General features: G+C 40.3%; 1 protein-coding gene across 2 annotated transcripts; it reads right to left on the bottom strand.

Annotated features, from left to right (window-relative positions):
• Window positions 1-1027: 1027 nt before the first annotated feature.
• On the bottom strand, window positions 1028-14486 carry LOC122562095 (CD276 antigen homolog). Of its 2 annotated transcripts, none has more exons than XM_043714614.2 (8): window positions 13665-14486; window positions 12097-12185; window positions 11677-12003; window positions 7285-7581; window positions 6890-7036; window positions 2067-2092; window positions 1942-1983; window positions 1028-1715 (listed from the first exon to the last, which is right to left on the bottom strand). In XM_043714614.2, the coding sequence occupies exons 2-7, from the start codon at window positions 12158-12160 to the stop codon at window positions 1969-1971; spliced, it is 876 nt and encodes a 291-aa protein (XP_043570549.2). In that variant the 5' UTR covers window positions 12161-12185; window positions 13665-14486; the 3' UTR covers window positions 1028-1715; window positions 1942-1968. The 2 variants fall into 2 exon arrangements, with proteins under 2 accessions (XP_043570549.2, XP_043570548.2); XM_043714613.2 differs by having other exon boundaries at window positions 2067-2095; window positions 13665-14476.
• Between the last annotated feature and the right edge of the window lie 3784 nt (window positions 14487-18270).

Below are 18270 nucleotides of genomic sequence, written 5' to 3'. Positions count from 1 at the left end.
GGAGGACAGTACTTGGTAATCATCAGAAGGTTTCCTTAACCATATTTAACCTAAAGCCATGAGATGTCATGGGGTCTAGAGTCAATTTGAGGACTCCGACAGAAAATCCATTCCAAATGTACAACACTGTGTTACCACCTCTGCTGGGTCTGTCCTGCTGATGGACAGAACATATACAGGGATGGTAATGGTGATGTCTGGACATTGTCTGTAAGGTATAATTCCATAAGTGTGACTATGTCAGTTTGACTAGTCTCTGAGATGGATCTCCCAATTTTGGCATTAGCCCAAGATGTTCGTGAGGAGGACTTTGCAAGGTTGATGGGGCTGTTTCTGCCATTATCTTTTCTGATACCTAGGTCAATGCCAGGTTGACCGTCCAGTTTCTTTGCTTTGTAGAGACTTTGTGTCGATTGATACAACTGAGAAGCTTGCACAGCCACTTCTGAGGGGAATTAAAAGTCAACCCAATGACTGTGGGTCTGGAGTCACATGTAAGCCAGACCAGGTGAGGATGGCATGAGAGGAAACCAACATGTCAAAGAACTAACTGTTCAATCTGATTTACTTTTAAGTGATTAACAGTCAGTAATGTATTAATCATCCATTTGCACAATCTTGTAAAGATGTGAAATCTGTTCTCTGTTTCCAATGTTTCAATGAAGGGCATTAGTGGGACTGATGGGAATCATTTCATGGTCATCAGTAGATTCTTGATTCCAGATTTTTTTAAATAATTGAATTCAAACACCACCATCTGCCATAGTGGGGTTCAAATCCAAGTCCATGGGATATTAGCTACATTTCTGGATTAAAAATGTAGTGATAATACCTTTAGGCTCTCACCTCCCCATGAGTTCAAGAAATTTATGTGAGCGACCTGTTGGGGTCTCAGAGAAAATCACTTAGATTATTTCTGATAAGGTTCAACGCAGAGTCCCTGAAAGACTGAGCAAGTTAACTTTAAAACTCCTTCACAAAAGTAAAGCAACACCATATGAGTAGTTTAATATTCAACTAAAAGATATTTATGTAACTCATGAATCTTTATTTACAAAATATTGAGTTTATTTACATTTAGTACACACACTAAAATGACAAGAATTTTGCATATATCTGACTTAACAAGCATAGTTACATTTACCTCCCTTGTTGCGAGATCCAAAAACAATTAGAACAGAATATCAAATCAACATGTCAATCTGATTTAGAGTCAAAGAGATGTACAGCACACAAAAAGGCTCCTCAGACCAAATCGTCCATGCTGACCCATCCAAGATAAATCTAGTCCCATTTGCCAGTATTTGGCCCATATCCCTCCAAATGTGTTTATGTCACTAACAGCAAGTCATGTGTTAACATAATCATCCATTTCCAACTTTGTAAAGAAGGGAAATCTTTCCTTTGTTTCAGGTTTCCAACATTCACATCTTTCCCTTTTTATAAAGTGAAAACTAGAGTCCAGGGCACAAACCTTTCACAATAATTCTGTAATCATTAATCAGTAGGATGTGATTTCTCAAAGTACACAGGACCAAGAATTTCCTTCTTCTCGGACACAACACTGTGATGTCACGCACTGATCCATAAACTGTCACAGTTGTAAAATAGTGAAACGTCTTCAGAGGACACCAGCCAGAATTGAGGGTCAAATTCTCTAGTTTCTAGCACTTTGCTGTTTTAAAGGCCCAACGATTACTGGTGTTAGCAGAAAACTAAGCAAAAAGCATAGAACAGTGACATTGGTAAATCAGAATTACTATGCTGAACAATTGCATTGTAAACATAATCATTGGAAAGTGACAGTGCTTTAAATAATGCTAGTAAACAGCCTTCTATTGTTCACATAATCTAATTTCAAATTATAATGTTATAAAAATATTTTTAAATGAGCCTATGATATCAGTGCAGTTGTCAAAGGTAGAAGTAGGAAATATTCACCTCAGCCAAATGCTAAGCAGCAATTCCTTATTCATGTAGTATCTGATAAAAGAAAGAAAAAGAAAATGATGAAACCAGTAAAAGAAAACCTTCAAAACTAAACTAATGTTTGAAATCACACCTACCATTGGCATTTCAGATTCTCTTCTCACTGCTGAAACAAAATTAAAAAGCAAAGTCATTTTTTTTATTTCTGTAATACTAAATATAATAAGAATCGTGTGGAAATTTCCACTTGATTCATGATATTATTGACAGTTATAATCGATGCACATAGCTTCCACAATGAACATGTAATCCTAATACATTGTTCAAAATTAAAAAAAGGTAAGACAAAGTATTTAAAACAAGTATTTTCACCCATCTGCCACATATATTTTTAGTTCTGGAACTTGACCTAGCTGTGTATGATATGGTAGCGGCTATAATAAATTATTCACTCAAATTGCTGAAATAGTAACCCTGAGGACATGAGTTCAATTCCCAATTTAATAGCGTGAGATTGAATTCAACATTAAAACAGTAAGGGTTTTGGTTAATTTTAGGCCATTGCTCAGGAACCTAATCAGTTCAGCAATCCTCTTTTAGGAAGGTCAACCTACAGTCCGTAACTTACCTGCCCAACATGTGGCTGATTCTCAACTGAACTCTGAATTAGTCCAGTAGGCCAGTCAGTCATGTCAGAATGCAAAGAGGGCCCATCAACATCTTCCCAGGGCAGCCAAGGGTGGATAATAAATGTCAATTTAGCCAGTGGCAACCAGAGCAAGAGAATGAATTACTTTAATGCTCCAGATTTTATATAAATAATGTTTCCATCCTTCCTGATCTGCTTTCCCCTGAACAAAACATTCAAGTTAAGAGAATGTAGTGTGGATTGTCACTGCTGACTTTCAGGCTTATTTGGCTGCATATGTTTTCAGAGGAGTTCTATCTGATTTACCTGGAGCTTTCCTGTACTTTCTAGGTGGGACAGGGTGGCAAGTGAAGATTGATTCATACAGGCACATTAGCAAACAATTTTCACCTAGCAACTTTAACCATCTACAATGTAAGTAATAAAAGCAAAATACTGTATCAAGATGCTGTAAATCTGAAATAAAAACAAACAGAAAGTATTGCAGAAACTCAGTGGGTCTGGCAGCATCTCTGGAGACAGGTGCTCATATTCTCCCATCATTCCATGCTAATATTTCTGTCCTGTCTTTGTTACAATGTTCCAAAGGAGGTGGGGGAATATCCCTCATTTTCCACCGAGGTACTTTTCAGCTTCTTCGACTCAATATTGATATCCTCTGTCCTCCATTTTGATTATAGTCCCTCCACTTTCCTCTAGGCACACCTTACTTGCTTCTTACTGACTTATCTTTCAACACAGCAGACCTATTTTTTCCATTTATACCCATTTACATCTCTATCTCTTCTTTACGACTATTAGAGGTTGCTTTGTCTTTTGCTCTGGACAAGCTGACCATGTGTTCCATTAGCTCCTTCTTCCCCTCTGTCAGCAGCATAACAACTATCATTTTCCGGCTAGTTTTTGTTCTGAATAAGTCATTTTGGATTTAAAATGTTAACTCTGCTTCTCTCTCCACAAATTGTCTCAGATCTTCTGGCTTTCTCTGAACTTCTGTTTTTACTACAATGCAACCACATTTGAAGTTTGTGACAAAATTGGTAAAATTCACAGCTTCAGTCTTCTATCTGTTTCACATGTGCAAATGTCATGTTATTGTTGTCATACCTGAATGACCATTAAGCGTATAAGTCCTGTTAAGATTTGCTTTCCCAAAATGCAGCACCTCGCATTTATCCGAATTAAACACCATCTGCCACCTCTCAGCTCATTGGCCCATCTGGTCCAGATCCTGTTGTAACCTGAGGTAACCCTCTTCGCTGTCCACTACACCTCCAATTTTGGTGTCATCTGCAAACTTACTAACTGCACCTCTTATGCTCACATCCAAATCATTCATGTAAATGACAAAACGTAGAGGGCCCAGCACCAATCCTTGTGGCACTCCACTGGTCACAGGCCTCCAGTCTGAAAAACAACCCTCCACCACCACCCTCTGTCTTCTACCTTTGAGCCAGTTCTGTATACAAATGGCTAGTTCTCCCTATATTCCATGAGATCTAACCTTGCTAATCAGTCTCCCATGGGGAACCTTGTCAAATGCCTTACTGAAATCCATATAGATCACATGTACTGCTCTGCCCTCATCAATCTTCTTTGTGACTACTTCAAAAAACTCAATCAAGTTTGTGAGACATGATTTCCCACGCACAAAGCCATGTTGACTATCCTGAATCAGTCCTTGCCTTTCCAAATACATGTACATGCTGTCCCTCAGGATTCCCTCCGACAACTTGCCCACCACTAAGGTCAGGCTCACCGATCTATAGTTCCCTGGCCTGTCTTTACCGCCCTTCTTAAACAGTGGCACCAACCTCCAGTCTTCCGGCACCTCACCAATGACTATCGATGATACAAATATCTCAGCAAGAGGCCCAGCAATCACTTCTCTAGCTTCCCACAGAGCTCTCGGGTACACCTGATCAGGTCCTGGGGACTTATCCACTTTTAACCGTTTCAAGATATCCAGCACTTCCTCCTCTGTAATCTGGACATTTTGCAAGATGTCACCATCTATTTCCCTACAGTCTATATCTTTCATATCGTTTTCCACAGTAAATACTGATGCAAAATATTCATTTAGTATCTCCCCCATTTTCTGTGGCTCCACACAAAGGCCGCCTTGCTGATCTTTGAGGGGCCCTATTCTCTCCCTAGTTACCCTTTTGTCCTTAATATATTTTTAAAAACCCTTTGGATTCTCCTTAATTCTATTTGCCAAAGCTATCTCATGTCTCCATTTTGCCCTCCTTATTTCCCTCTTAAGTATACTCCTACTTTCTTTATACTCTTCTAAGGATTCACTCGATCTATCCAGTCTATACCTGACATATGCTTCATTCTTTTTCTTAACCAAACCCTCAATTTCTTTAGTCATCCAGCATTCTCTATACCTACCAGCCTTCCCTTTCACCCTGACAGGAATATACCTTCTCTGGATTCTTGTAAATGGTAAGGTCCTGGGGAGTGTTGCTGAACAAAGAGACCTTGGAGTGCAGGTTCATAGCTCCTTGAAAGTGGAGTCACAGGTAGATAGTGAAGAAAGCGTTTGGTATGCTTTCCTTTATTGGTCAGAGTATTGAGTACAGGAGTTGGGAAGTCATGTTGCGGTGTACAGGACATTGGTTAGGCCACTGTTGGAATATTGCGTGCAATTCTGGTCTCCTTCCTATTGGAAAGATGTTCTGAAACTTGAAAGGGTTCAGAAAAGATTTACAAGGATGTTGCCAGGGTTGGAGGATCTGAGCTACAGGGAGAGGCTGAACAGGCTGGGGCTGTTTTCCCTGGAGAGTCGGAGGCTGAGGGGTGACCTTATAGAGGTTTACAAAATTATGGGGGCATGGATAGGATAAATAGACAAAGTCCTTTCCCTGGAGTCGGAGAGTCCAGAACTAGAGGGCATAGGTTTAGGGTGAGAGGGGAAAGATATAAAAGAGACCTAAGGGGCAACGTTTTCACGCAGAGGGTAGTACATATATGGAATGAGCTGCCAGAGGATGTGGTGGAGCTGGTACAATTGCAACATTTAAGAGGCATTTGGATGTGTATATGAATAGGAAGGGTTTGGAGGGATATAGGCCGGGTGCTGGCAGGTGGGACTAGATTGGGTTGGGATATCTGGTCGACATGGACGGGTTGGACTGAAGGGTCTGTTTTCATGCTGTACGACATCACTAGCAGTGATTTAACTAAGAATTTATCCATGTCATATAATGGATTTAGAAAGACAGCCAGTATTTGACGCCATTCAAATTGGGTTTAGGTTCGACCACACCTGGAATACCATGTGCAATTAGTTCTCCAAATCTATTGTAGGATATACTTACATTGCTAGCATTATCATGAAGACTAATTAGATTGGAACCTAGGATGAGATGGCTGCCAAGAGTGAGAAGCTGAGTAAATTGTGTCCACATTCTCTGAAGTGTAGAAGAATGAGAGGTGATCTCATTAATAAAAGCATGATTGAGAAGGGGCTTGACAGGATTGTTTCTGATAGCTGGGGAGTTTAGAACAGGGAGTTACAGTTGCAGGGGATTAGGAGTGAGATGAAGGATAAATGTCTTCACCCAAAGTGTTGCAAACATTAGGAGCTCTTCGCTCCGAGTATTCTGAATGTTTCATAGTGGATTACGGTTTACCAGACTGATTCTTGGGATGGCAGGACTGACATATGAGGAAAGACTAGATCGACTGGGCTTGTAATTGCTGCAATTTTAGCAGAATGAGGGGGGATCTCATCGGAACATATAAAATCTTGAAGGGACTGGACATGCTAGATGTGGGAAGACAGTTCTCCATTATAGGGAAGTCCAGAACTAGGGGTCACAGTCTAAAAATAAGGGATAAGCCATTCAGGACTGAGATCAGGAAGGATTTCTTCACTCAGGGGGTTGTGGGCCTGCAGAATTCATTCCCACATGAAGCTGTTGGGCCAATACATAAGAAATATTCAAGAGGGAGCTGGACTTGGCCCTTGCAGCTAAAAGAATCAAGGAATATGGACAGAAATTGGGAAGAGGATACTGAGATTGCATGATCAACCGTTGATCATATTGAATGGTCGAGCAGGCTTGAAGGGCTGAATGGCCTACTCCTGCACCAATTTTCTATGTTTTATGTTCCTGTATTCAAGACTGGGAGGGTTGGATTTTTGGTCTCTTCATTGGATGTGGGCAGTCATTTGGAAAATGGAGTTAAGGCTCAAGTTAATTGAATAACAAAGGAGGCTTGATAATCAACCTCTTCTGTTCATTTGTAAAGCCTGAAGAGTTTCTGCAGATACTGGAAACATTTATATTACCATCATACCTGAATAGATGGTCTTCCTGAATCGATGAATTGCCAAAATTATTATTCCAGTTGCCAGTGCTCCAACAATGACAAAGACAGCTGTGAGAATTTTAGATTTTTTCCTTTCACTTTGCCGATTTGTAGTAGGTGTGTCTATAATTGGAACTGAAAATTTAGGGGAAAATTGTAATTCAATTCTAAATTCCAGCTTCAGTCCTTAAACACATAATAATCATACTTTTTATCAACAGGTTTCAAGAGTGAACAGTGTTGAGGAAAGGAATTGCAGCAGTCTTAAACTAAGATAAGTGTTCATGTAGCATTGCCTATGTTTTCAGGAAAGGGAGGGACAAAATCAATGCTTTAGAACATACATTTACTCATAATTGTTTCAGCAAATGCTATTAACTTACTTGGAAATTGGTTCCGCACCTCAATATCATTTTTTTTGAAATTGAACACAGCACACGTATAATTGCCTTCTAAGGCATTTTCCATGGCTTCGATGTGAAGTGTACTGGTGACACTGAACAGCCCTTCTGGAGTCAGAACACTATGAGTTTTAGCTCTGGCTGTGAGATTCCTTTTCTCATAAACAAACCAGTGAATCTGAGCGAGTGGATATCCAGTTGTTTCACAAATAAGGTCGGCACTTCTTATTCTTCTTGTGATATTTTGGAGTAAGGCCATTTTTGGCAAACTATATGGAGCTAAGTAAAAACACAATTGTTAATATAACGATCGGGAGGTGTAGCATAATGAGCAATTTTGCTCCTCTTTCCCCTTTAAGCAAGAAAAACCCAGTTGCACTTGGTAAAAACGATCACCTCTAGGGGTATTACAGTACCATAGAATCCTTACACTGTGGAAGCAGTGTAAGGATTCTTGATAGCCTATTTGGCCTATCAAGTCCATACCAACCCATCCAGACCTACCCTGCTACCCTGTCCCTGTAACCCCGCATTTTCCATGGCCAGTCTACCTAACCTGCACATCTTTGGACTGTGGGAGGAAACTGGAGAACCCGGAGGAAATCCACAGAGATACAGGAAAAGTTTGTAAACTCCACACAATTGCCGGAGGCTGGAAACAAACCCAGGTTCCTTGCACTGTGAGGAAATAGTGTTAACCACTGTGCCACCTAAGACAAAGATCTTGATAGATTTAGGTTATCTTAGGTTAAGATATGTAGAATTAAGGAAAATAATTAATGTTGCCAATTTGCTGTTTTGAACTCATTTCTAACTATGTTCATTGAAACCTTTGAGGAAGCTTTAGGTTCTGCTGTCCTTTTCTTTTTATCATTTCCGTCTGATTTAGAAGTAGTTGGTCTATATAATTTGCATATTTTGCTACAGCACATCTGAATCTTATATTGCTGGAAATCATGACAGATTTGCACTGATAATGTAGCTTACTTACACGATTTTTAGTAATCGGAAAATTTACAATCAATTAACTGGTAATGCATACATGCACAAAATTTGGAATATTTTTAAAAAGAGACAAATCAATTATTCATTCAAGCCATAATTATTAGAGTAAAAAGCATTAATTTCCACATGACTATTTCGCTGTATTACATCATTTTACTGAAAGACTGGTTGTCACTCTGCTAACTGAAACAAGATATAGTATTAGCTTGTCTCAATAGGAGTCAGTTTTGAACTGGAGGCAGTTTCTTCCTTCGACAATGCATCTGGCATTTCAATGCTGCTGTGTAGGGATGTTCAGCATCAAAAGTGTTGTCTTTGAGATGGAATGCATTATAGCACACCAGGAGACAGATATGAGGCCATGACAAAGGAGAAGGCGCTGGGGAAGCTAAAAGATCTGAAGGTGGATAAGTCACTCAGACCAGATGAACTACACCCCAGAGTACTGATGGAGATACTAGGAGAGATTGTGGAGGTCTTGGTAGAGATTTTCAGGAATCACTGGAGTCAGGGAGTGTCCCTGAGGACTGGAAAATGGTAACACCCCTGTTTAGGAAGGGAAGGAGACTGAAGACAGAAAACCAAATGCCAGATAGTCTGAGCACCATTGTTAGTAAGAGTTCATTATGAAGGATGAGATTACAGAGTAATCTTGGAAATGCACAGTAAAATAAGGCTGAGTCAGAACAGCTTTGTCAAGAGAGATTATGCCTGACAAAATTGTTAGAATTTCTTTTAAGAATTTGAAATGTGAAAACAGGCCATTCAGCCCAACAAGTCCACACCAACTCAATCCCTGTAACCCTGAATTTCCCATGGCCAATCCACCAAACCTGCATGTCCTTGGACTGTAGGAGAAAGCCAGAGCACCTGGTAGAAACCTATGCAGGCAGGGGGTGATTGTGGAAACTCCACACAGTCACCTGACACTGGAATTGAAACCAGGTCCCTGGTGCTTTAGAGGTAGCAGTGCTAACCATTGAGCCACTGGGCTGCCCATTAATGGCTTTCCTATTGTGACGAGGCCTTGTGTTTCACTGGGGTACACTGGAATTGAGGGGAAATGTGGCGAGAGTGTGATTGGACTAGGGAAGGATTTGCGCACAGATCAGTGTGAATTCTTTAATTAAGTCATGAGAAAGTTAGACAAAGGAAAGCAGTGGATGTGATGAATTCAGATTTCCAAAAGTCTTTTGACAAGTTGTCACACAGGAGGCTGCTAAATAAGGTAAGAGGTGTTAGAGGCAAGGTGCTGGCATGGATAGAGGATTAGCTGTCTGGCGAAAGGCAGACAGTGGGGATAAGGGAGTCTTTAGAATAACAGTCAGTGACTAATGGAGTTCTGCAGGGGTCCATGTTGGTATCATAATTATTCATGTTACTCTTTAACAATCTGGATGAAAGAATTGAACATCTTGTTGCTAAGTTTGCAGGTGACACAGTGAGAGGTGGAGGGACAAGCAGTGTGGAGGAAGCGGGGAGGAATTGTACAGCTAAAACAGTGGGCAAAGAAGTGGCAGATGGAATACACTGTGGGCAAGTGTGAGATTATGACAGGAAGAATAGAGGTGTACACTATTTTCTAAATGTGGAAAGACTTTGGAATTCTGAAGCACAAAGAGACTTAGGAGTCCCAGTTCAAGATTCTCTTAATGTTAACAAGTTAACATTAACTTGCAAATTCAGTTGGCAGTTGGGAACAGTGTTAGCATTCATTTAAAGACGGGTAGAATACAAGAACAGAAATACACTGCTAAAGCAGTATAAGACTCTGGTCAAACTTATGGCAATGCTGTCACTTTAAAAAGGTTATTTTGTCCTTGGTTTTCTGAAGAGAGGTTGTAAAGGCAGAGGTGCCAAAGAGTCTAAGGGGTAACAGTTTAACTATGGAAAGGGAGTGGTCAGTTCTCCCAGTTCAGGCTTTCTAGTTTTTTTTAGCTGTATCAGTCACAGGATGTGTGAGTCCAGAAGAGTTGCAAGCTTCAGAAAAGGATTCCTCTGATTTTATCTGAAATCTCTCTCTGGATGTTATTCCCTCCTGCCTCAAACACAAGAATCTGTGTTTGAATTTACCCTTTTGCCAAGGGATATTACTATATTGGAACAGTTAATTGGTAATAGTTACTGTATAGGATTGGTTAAGTTTTCCAACAGTTAAGTTATTCTAAATCCTGCTTTCTTTTGTTCGTGTTTTACCTGTAGTGTTTAAATAAATTGTTTTGCTTAAAGCTGAGTGGTTTGGCTAGTTGCATCACACGTGGAACACTCACTTCACAATGGCCTTTAAAATTAAAAAAAATTAGGGTCTAGGTTACCTTGTTAAAACATTTTTGGGGTTCTGGTCTGGTCCATAATAAACCGCATTTGAAATATTCTCAGCGGTGTTGGACCTTGTATCTAAGGAAGGATGTGCTGGCATTGGTAGGGGCCCAGAGGAGGTTAACAAGAATGATCTTGGGGATGAAGAGCTTGTCATATGAGGAGCAGGTGAGGACTCTGTGCATGTTGCGTTTATTCGACTGGGGGAAGTCTCAGTGACACCTACCGACTACTGAAGAGGATTGCTTAGAGTGGATGTGGACAAGATGAATGAGAGATTAGGACCTGAGGGCACAGCCTCAGAGTGAAGGGATGAACTGAGATAGGGAGAAACATCTTTCGCCAGAGAGTGGTGAATCTGTGAACGTCTGCTGCAGAAGGCTGAGGAGGCAAGTCACTAAATGTATTTAAGATAAAGATAGATAGATTTTTAGTTAGTAACAGGATCAAAGATTATGGGGAGAAGGCAGGAGAATGGGGTTGAGGAACATATCAGCCATGCTGGATTTAGTGGAGCAGATTTGATGGGCCAAATGGCCTAATTCTGCTTCTACACCTCATAATCATATGGAATATTAGATTGAAACCAGGAACTATTTTCGCAGGTGGGTAAGAAATATTTTGGCCACTTTTCAGAGATCAATAGAAGCTTCCACATTAGGATTTGTTGTTCAAGTGACGCCAGCAAAAATAGAATTAATCCAGACATTTGTCTTTCATCAAACTACTCTAACTGTGAGTTGGTTATTGAGATTCATTACATAAAAACATTGTCTGCACCTCTACTCATTATTACCATGTCCTATTAGGATAATCATGCTATCAATACATCCTCCTGTACCTTCTAATGTAGAAATACATTGTGAGATATTGCTGGGGATAGAAACCATGCTACAGAAATGCATGGCCTTTCTTTCCTGTCTTAACTTGATTCTCACTATAACTTGCTGTTTGTCCATCTCACACGTTAACTTTTAAGGGTGAGAATAAAACTAGAATTTGTTATTAATTACTTGCAACAAATATTCTACAACGAATGCAGTCACCTACCTTTGACATTCAATTTAATCTCATGCAATCTGTGACCAATAGCTGTCTCCAAAAAATATTGATATGTCCCATTATCTGACACCTGTGTGTTCTGGATCACCAGTGAGATGTCTTGAGATCCTGGGTGAAGTAATTTAATCCGACCCTGAACTTCACTGACATTTTTTGTGAAGTTAAACACAATTTTTTCTTTTCCATCTTTTTCCTTTTTCCAAAGTTCAATGTGTGCTGAATTGATACTTGAATCTGAATTCAATGTGCATGGTAGTTTGGTATCTTCATTAAATATTCCTGTCACTGAAGACTGACAATTTAATATCACAAAATCTGAAAAAAAGAATAATTTTCATTCACTCATCATACGTCAGTGAGAATCAATATTCAATGGAGCTACATATTAAGAAGCAGCTCGGTACTTACCAAATACAGATGGTATGTTGCATAAGATGACAGGAAGGAGTCTTATTGTAGAGTATGAAACCATTTCCCCAGATTGAGTTCCAGTTAACCTAAGGACAATCCAAACAAATCAGTAACACTCTAATCCACTCTACGCTTTACTATCCTTTGTGTAAAGAGTTAGGTTTTAACTGGAATTCAAAATTGTTAAAATTAAAAATCACATCAGATATGTTTGTATTGCTTAAACACTTGATCTTTATGTAAATGTTGAAGTTAAAAATCACACGACACCAGGTTATAGTCCACCAGGTTTATTTGGAAGCTTACGGAGCACTGCTCCTTTGTCAGGTAGCTAGTGGGGCAGGATAATAGGACACAGAATTTGTAGCAAAAGATCATAGTGCCATACAGTGATGTGATATATTGAGAAAACTTAGATTGCAGTTAAGTCTTTCATCTTTTAGAATGGGTTGCAAGTTTGAATTCATTAATATGTAAATCCCAAAACTTCTTTCAAGTCACATTCCTAGTCAGGGAACACATCAGCAGTTAGGGACATTCAATCTTTGATCTTCGGGTGACCATCCTCCAAGGTGGACTTTGGGATATGCAACAGCGCAGAATCGCCGAGCAGAGGCTCTTAGCCAAGTTCAGTACCCATAAGGATGGCATGGTTTCATGTCACACTACAGGTGATCCCATTACACTATACATCCCACTACACTATACATTCTCTCAGACATATACACACACACTCTTACATGCTCACACTCACGCAGACTATCACATACACATGCTTTCTCCCATGCACACACCATCTCACAGGCAGATACTGTATCTTCTAATGTACACACTCTATTAAGCATGCACACATACACACATTCTCATACACACACATACGCTCACACTCTCTCTCATACACACACTCCCTCACTCCTCCACATGCATGCACATACATACATGGGTCGACGGGGTGAATTTGCATTTGCAAAATTGTATTTGCAGAGATATTCTATTTTGTTCAAAAAGCACACAATCTGTAGGCAGTCAGTCCATGTGACAGTTTATAAATTCCTACTTTGGAAATAGAACCAATCTGACTCAAGATTAGAATATAGACAGACTCTAACAGTACACCTTTAATGCATTGTCTCAGCTGAGATGTCACCTTAAATGATCTCAAGAATGTGATTTGACAGAAGTTCAGGGATTTACATATTAATGAATTGAAACCTGTAACCCATTCGAAAAGATGAAAGACTTAACAGCAATCTAGGTTTGTTCGTTATGTCACATTGGTGTATGGCACTATGATCTTTTGCTATAGCTTCTGTGTCCTATAATCCTACCCCACTAGCTACCTGACAAAGGAGCAGTGCTCCATAAGCTTGTACCTTCAATTAAACCTGGTGGACTATAACCTGGTGTTGTGTGATTTTTAACTTTGTCCACCCCAGTCCAACACCGGCACCTCCACATCGTACATGTTAAAGATGTTTCTAAAAGTCAAACTGTTCTTTGTCCCAAATAAAAACGCATCAAGCCCAGGCTCAAACTTATCCAAGTCATCATTCAAAATCCGATACCTGGAGAACTGCTGAGTTCTCGGTCCAGGGATCTCGGTCCAAAAGCAGCTCAGCTGAACCCGGGGATCTGCGGGGAGCGAGTGCAGCTCAGAGCTCGGTCCACTGCCCAGTCTGGGAAAGAGCCCGGCTCCTGGTGTCCAGTGTTAGAGCAAACAGGGAGCAACGGTCATATTTCTGTTCACCATTTTTCTGTTCACTGCTCCGTTCAAAATGAACTCTGCAAGCAGCCGGTTCTCCCTCCGTTTTCTCTTCCTTATTTTCTTTGTAACTTTTAGTTTCGATATGACTCATCCCTCTCCAAAGAAAAGTATTCCGGGTGAACAGAAAATATCCGCCAGCAATATTGTTCATCGGGCTTTCGATAAACTCTTCGGCCCTTTACTTAATTTTCCACAAAATATCAGGATTGAAAGATCCAATCTTGAACTATTCCAGGAGACGAAACTGGGAGCAACTGTCGCTGGGAAATACCCGGCTGTGTTAACTTCAGGCGACTTGTTCCTGCTGGGGAAGTTTGTACTGTATTCTGTCCATCCGTACTTTCCCTATCTCTGGAGATTAGTTCCGAAATGTGCTAAAGGAGCACTCCTAATCTTTTACTCTTCCTCAAACGATGGGTTGATCTTACGTTTTGGGGATATACCCTAAACTCCGTGCTTTTGCTGATTCAAGTCAGCATCAGATCAACCCTTGGACCCGCCTCGCATTTTCCAGATAAATGAAAGCCGATTTCTTGAAAATGACGTTCATTAATCTTGTGGTGTATATGGTTTCATTTATAACATTGATTCTAATCTGCGAATTGCTTAATGCTTAGAGAATACAATTTCAGCGTGAAAGTGGAATATCAGTCTTCATTGGGTTAGATGTCCTTGGATTTAAGAAACCCGAATTTTATAAGGTGGTTGGTAAACTGTTCAAAATTTAACTTCTCAGTTCTGAAGAAGGGGTCATGGGACTCAAACTATTAACTCGGTTTCTCTCTCCACAGATGTTGCCAGGCCGGCTGAGTTTCTCCAGCATTCTCTGTTAGCTTCAGATTCCTTAAATCTATGGAATTAGCATGCTTTTATGAAATTATTCAGCTTTCTATATTGAAAAGTAAATCGAACCACAGACTGGTGTCCTCTGCATTGTGTTCCAACCAGACCCTCGGTGAAATTCCCAATGACCGAGAGTTCCAGAAGGGAATACCCCAAACTGTAAGTTTCCCAATAAGGAGGAATCAACTGTTTCCCCTTCTTTCCTCACACACCACCTTGTTGCACAAAGATTAATTTAAAAAGGATTCTTTCCCTTGTGGATATCTTTCTTTTAGACTTACATACATTTATGTTTTAAAATGAGCCAATTTAATCAGGCTTTATTGAATTAGCAAGGAGTGAGTTTATTAATTATCAAATAGTCTGTGAAGAAATAGTAAGTCAACACATATATACGGCCAAGAAATAAGAGGTTGGTTCAAAAGATAGAAATTTAAGAATAGGGTCAGTTTCTGAATTATGCATAAAGAGCAGGTAGTTAGACATTGCAGCTGTTGCAGTAAAGGTTACCAGTAGCAAAGCAGTTGAAGGATTGGTTTTGTGATCTTTAATTTGTCGATTGGTTGAGATTCTATAGTTCTGATTTCTTTTGATCATAATAGAATTTCAGCATTCTGAGTGAGAATGAATCCTTTTGATGTTCTCATTTCCTTTATAATTGGATTGCAGCACTCGGAATCAGAAAAGATCTTCACCTGTAATGCAGGGGTAACCAGTTAATCGTTCTCTGATTGTGACTTTCATAACATGCTAACCCTCAAACCCAGACTTATAGATGCAAAACCAATCAGTTTGACTACCACACTCCAGTTGAGCTGAAACCAGCTTTGGCAAATAGGGTTAATAAGAATCCAAAAGGTTTTTGTGAATAAATAAGGGCAAAAGGATAACTAGGGAAAGAATAGGGTCCCTCAAAGATCAGCAAGGCAGCCTATGTATGGGGCTGCAGGAGATGGGGGAGATACTAAGTGAGTATTTTGCATCAGTGTTTACTGTGGAAAAGGCCATGGAAGATATAGAATGTGGGGAAATAAGTGGCAACATCTTGAAAAATGTCCATATTACAGAAGAGGTGTGCTGGATGTCTTGAAATACGTAAGTGTGGATAATTCCCCAGGACCCGATCAGGTGTACCATAGAACTCTGTAGGAAGCTGGGGAAGTGATTGGTGGGCCTCTTGCTGATATATTTGTATCATCAATAGTCACAGATGAGGTGCCAGAAGACTGGAGGTTGGCGTGATGCCACTACTTAAGAAAGGTGGTAAGGAAAAGCCAGGGAACTATAGTCTGGTGAGCTTGACATCAGTGATGGGCAAGTTGTTGGAGGGAATCCTGATGGACAGGATTGTCATGTATTTGGACAGGCAAAGACTGATTAGGGAGAGTCAACATGGGTTTGTGTGTGGGAAATCATGCCTCATGAATTTGATTGAGTATTTTCAAGAAGTAACAAAGAGGATTGATACGGGCAGGGCGGTAGATGTGATTATATGGACTTCAGTAAGGCGTATGACAAGGTTCCCCATGAGAGATTGGTTAGCAAAGTTAGATCTCATGGAATACAGGGAGAACTAGCCATTTGGATACAGAACTGGTGCAAAGGTAGAAGACAGAAGGTGGTGTTGGAGGGTTGTTTTTCAGACTGAAGGCCTGTGACCGGTGGAGTACCACAAGGACCGGATCTGGGTCCACTGCTTTTCGTCACTTATATAAATAATTTGGATGTGAGCACAGAAGGAATAGTTAGTAAGTTTGCAGATGGCACCAAAATTGGAGGTGTGGTGGATAGTGAAGAAGGTTACCTCAGAGTTCAACGGGATCTTGACCAGATGGGCCAATGGGCTGAGAAGTGGCAGATGGAGCTTAATTTAGATAAATGTGAGGTGCTGCATTTTGGGAAAGCAAATCAGAGCAGGACTTATACACTTCATAGTAAGATCCTGGGGAGTGTTGCTAACAAAGAGACCTTAGAGTGCAGGTTCATTGTTCCTTGAAAGTAGAGTCGCAGGTAGATAGAATAGTGAAGAAGGCATTTGGTATGCTTTCCTTTAATGGTCAGAGTATTGAGTATAGGAGTTGGGAGGTCATGTTACAGCTGTACAGGACAATGGCTAAGCCACGTTTGGAATATTGCATGCAATTCTGGTCTCCTTCCTATTGGAAAGATGTTGTGAAACTTGAAAGGGTTCAGAAAAGATTTACAAGGATGTTGCCAGGGTTGGAGGATTTGAGCTATAGAGAGAGGCTGAATAGGCTGGGGCTGTTTTCCCTGGAGCGTTAGAGGCTGAGGGGTGACCTTATAAAGGTTTATAAAATCACGAGGGGCATTGATAGAATAAATTAACAAAGTCTTTTCCCTTGGGTTTAGGGACTCCAGAACTAGAGGGCATAGGTTTAGGGTGAGAGGGGAAAGATATAAAAGCGACCTAAGGGGCAACTATTTCATGCATACGGTGGTGAGTGTATGGAATGAGCTGCCAGAGGACCGAAGGGTCTGTTTCCATGCTGTACATCGGTTTTATAGGGACCAAACAGAAATCTGGGCTAGCCCACCTATGAATAATGTAAATTAAATGGGCAAGGAAGAAAATCAAATGTCTCCATCATAATTTTCCCAAGCTGTCTATGTTCAAGAGTTGCTGGATGGATTGGAAAGCAGCATGTTTTATCCCATTGTTTTAGAAACAATTGACGTTAAAGTAAAGAAAAATTGGAAGCTATCAGTTTAACAGGAAACATTGCAAACTTGTCATTGTCATTAGAGACAGTGGCTGAACACTTCAAGATGTATCCCTTGAGTCATTGTGGATAATGGAGGATAGATTATATCTGACTAATCTAGTCAAACATTTCAAGGAAGTCATTGCCATAACAGATAGAGAAGTTTCCATTAATATTGTCTACATGGACTTCTAGAAAATAGTTGATGGTTACATGCAGAAGTATCAGATCTGGGAGTATGGTGCTGGAAAAGCACAGCAGGTCAGGCTGCATCCAATGTGCAGGAGAATCGACGTTTTGGATATGAGCCCTTCATTGGGAATGAGCCTCATTCCTGATGAAGAACTTATGCCCGAAATGTCGATTCTCCTGCTCCTCTGATGCTGCTGGACCTGCTGTGCTTTTCCAGCACCACACTCTCGACTCTGATCTCCAGCATCTGCAGTCCTCACTTTGTCTTCTGCAGAAGTATCAGCAAAGTTGGAAGAGTGAAAACTTAGATGCAACATTTTAATAATAGTCAGGGGATTGTTGATAAACTATAGTTGCAGAGGATACTTTATGTTTGGTGAGACATAACTAGCCATTTACTCCAGGAATATAAAGCAAAGCTTCAGCTTCTCAATATTTATATCAATAACCTGGGCAAAATGCCAAACCTGTTCCAGTGAAGCTTCCAATTGTATGCATGATGACGGGATAAAATTTCAGTCATTGCTCACTCCAAAATTGTCATTGTGGCCCAAATCTTCCAATTGGTGTAGTTGAATTTGTGGAAGTTACCCAGGAGTAGAAATTTCAGATATCAATTACCCATCTTCTGGAATCAGAGTTAGAGTC

This window comes from Chiloscyllium plagiosum, unplaced genomic scaffold (assembly GCF_037043375.1).
Source record: "Chiloscyllium plagiosum isolate Xiang-an unplaced genomic scaffold, Cpla_swu_hap1 HiC_scaffold_25, whole genome shotgun sequence".
In the NCBI taxonomy this organism is placed as follows: Eukaryota; Metazoa; Chordata; class Chondrichthyes; order Orectolobiformes; family Hemiscylliidae; genus Chiloscyllium; species Chiloscyllium plagiosum.
This window is presented reverse-complemented; position numbering and strand designations above follow the sequence as displayed.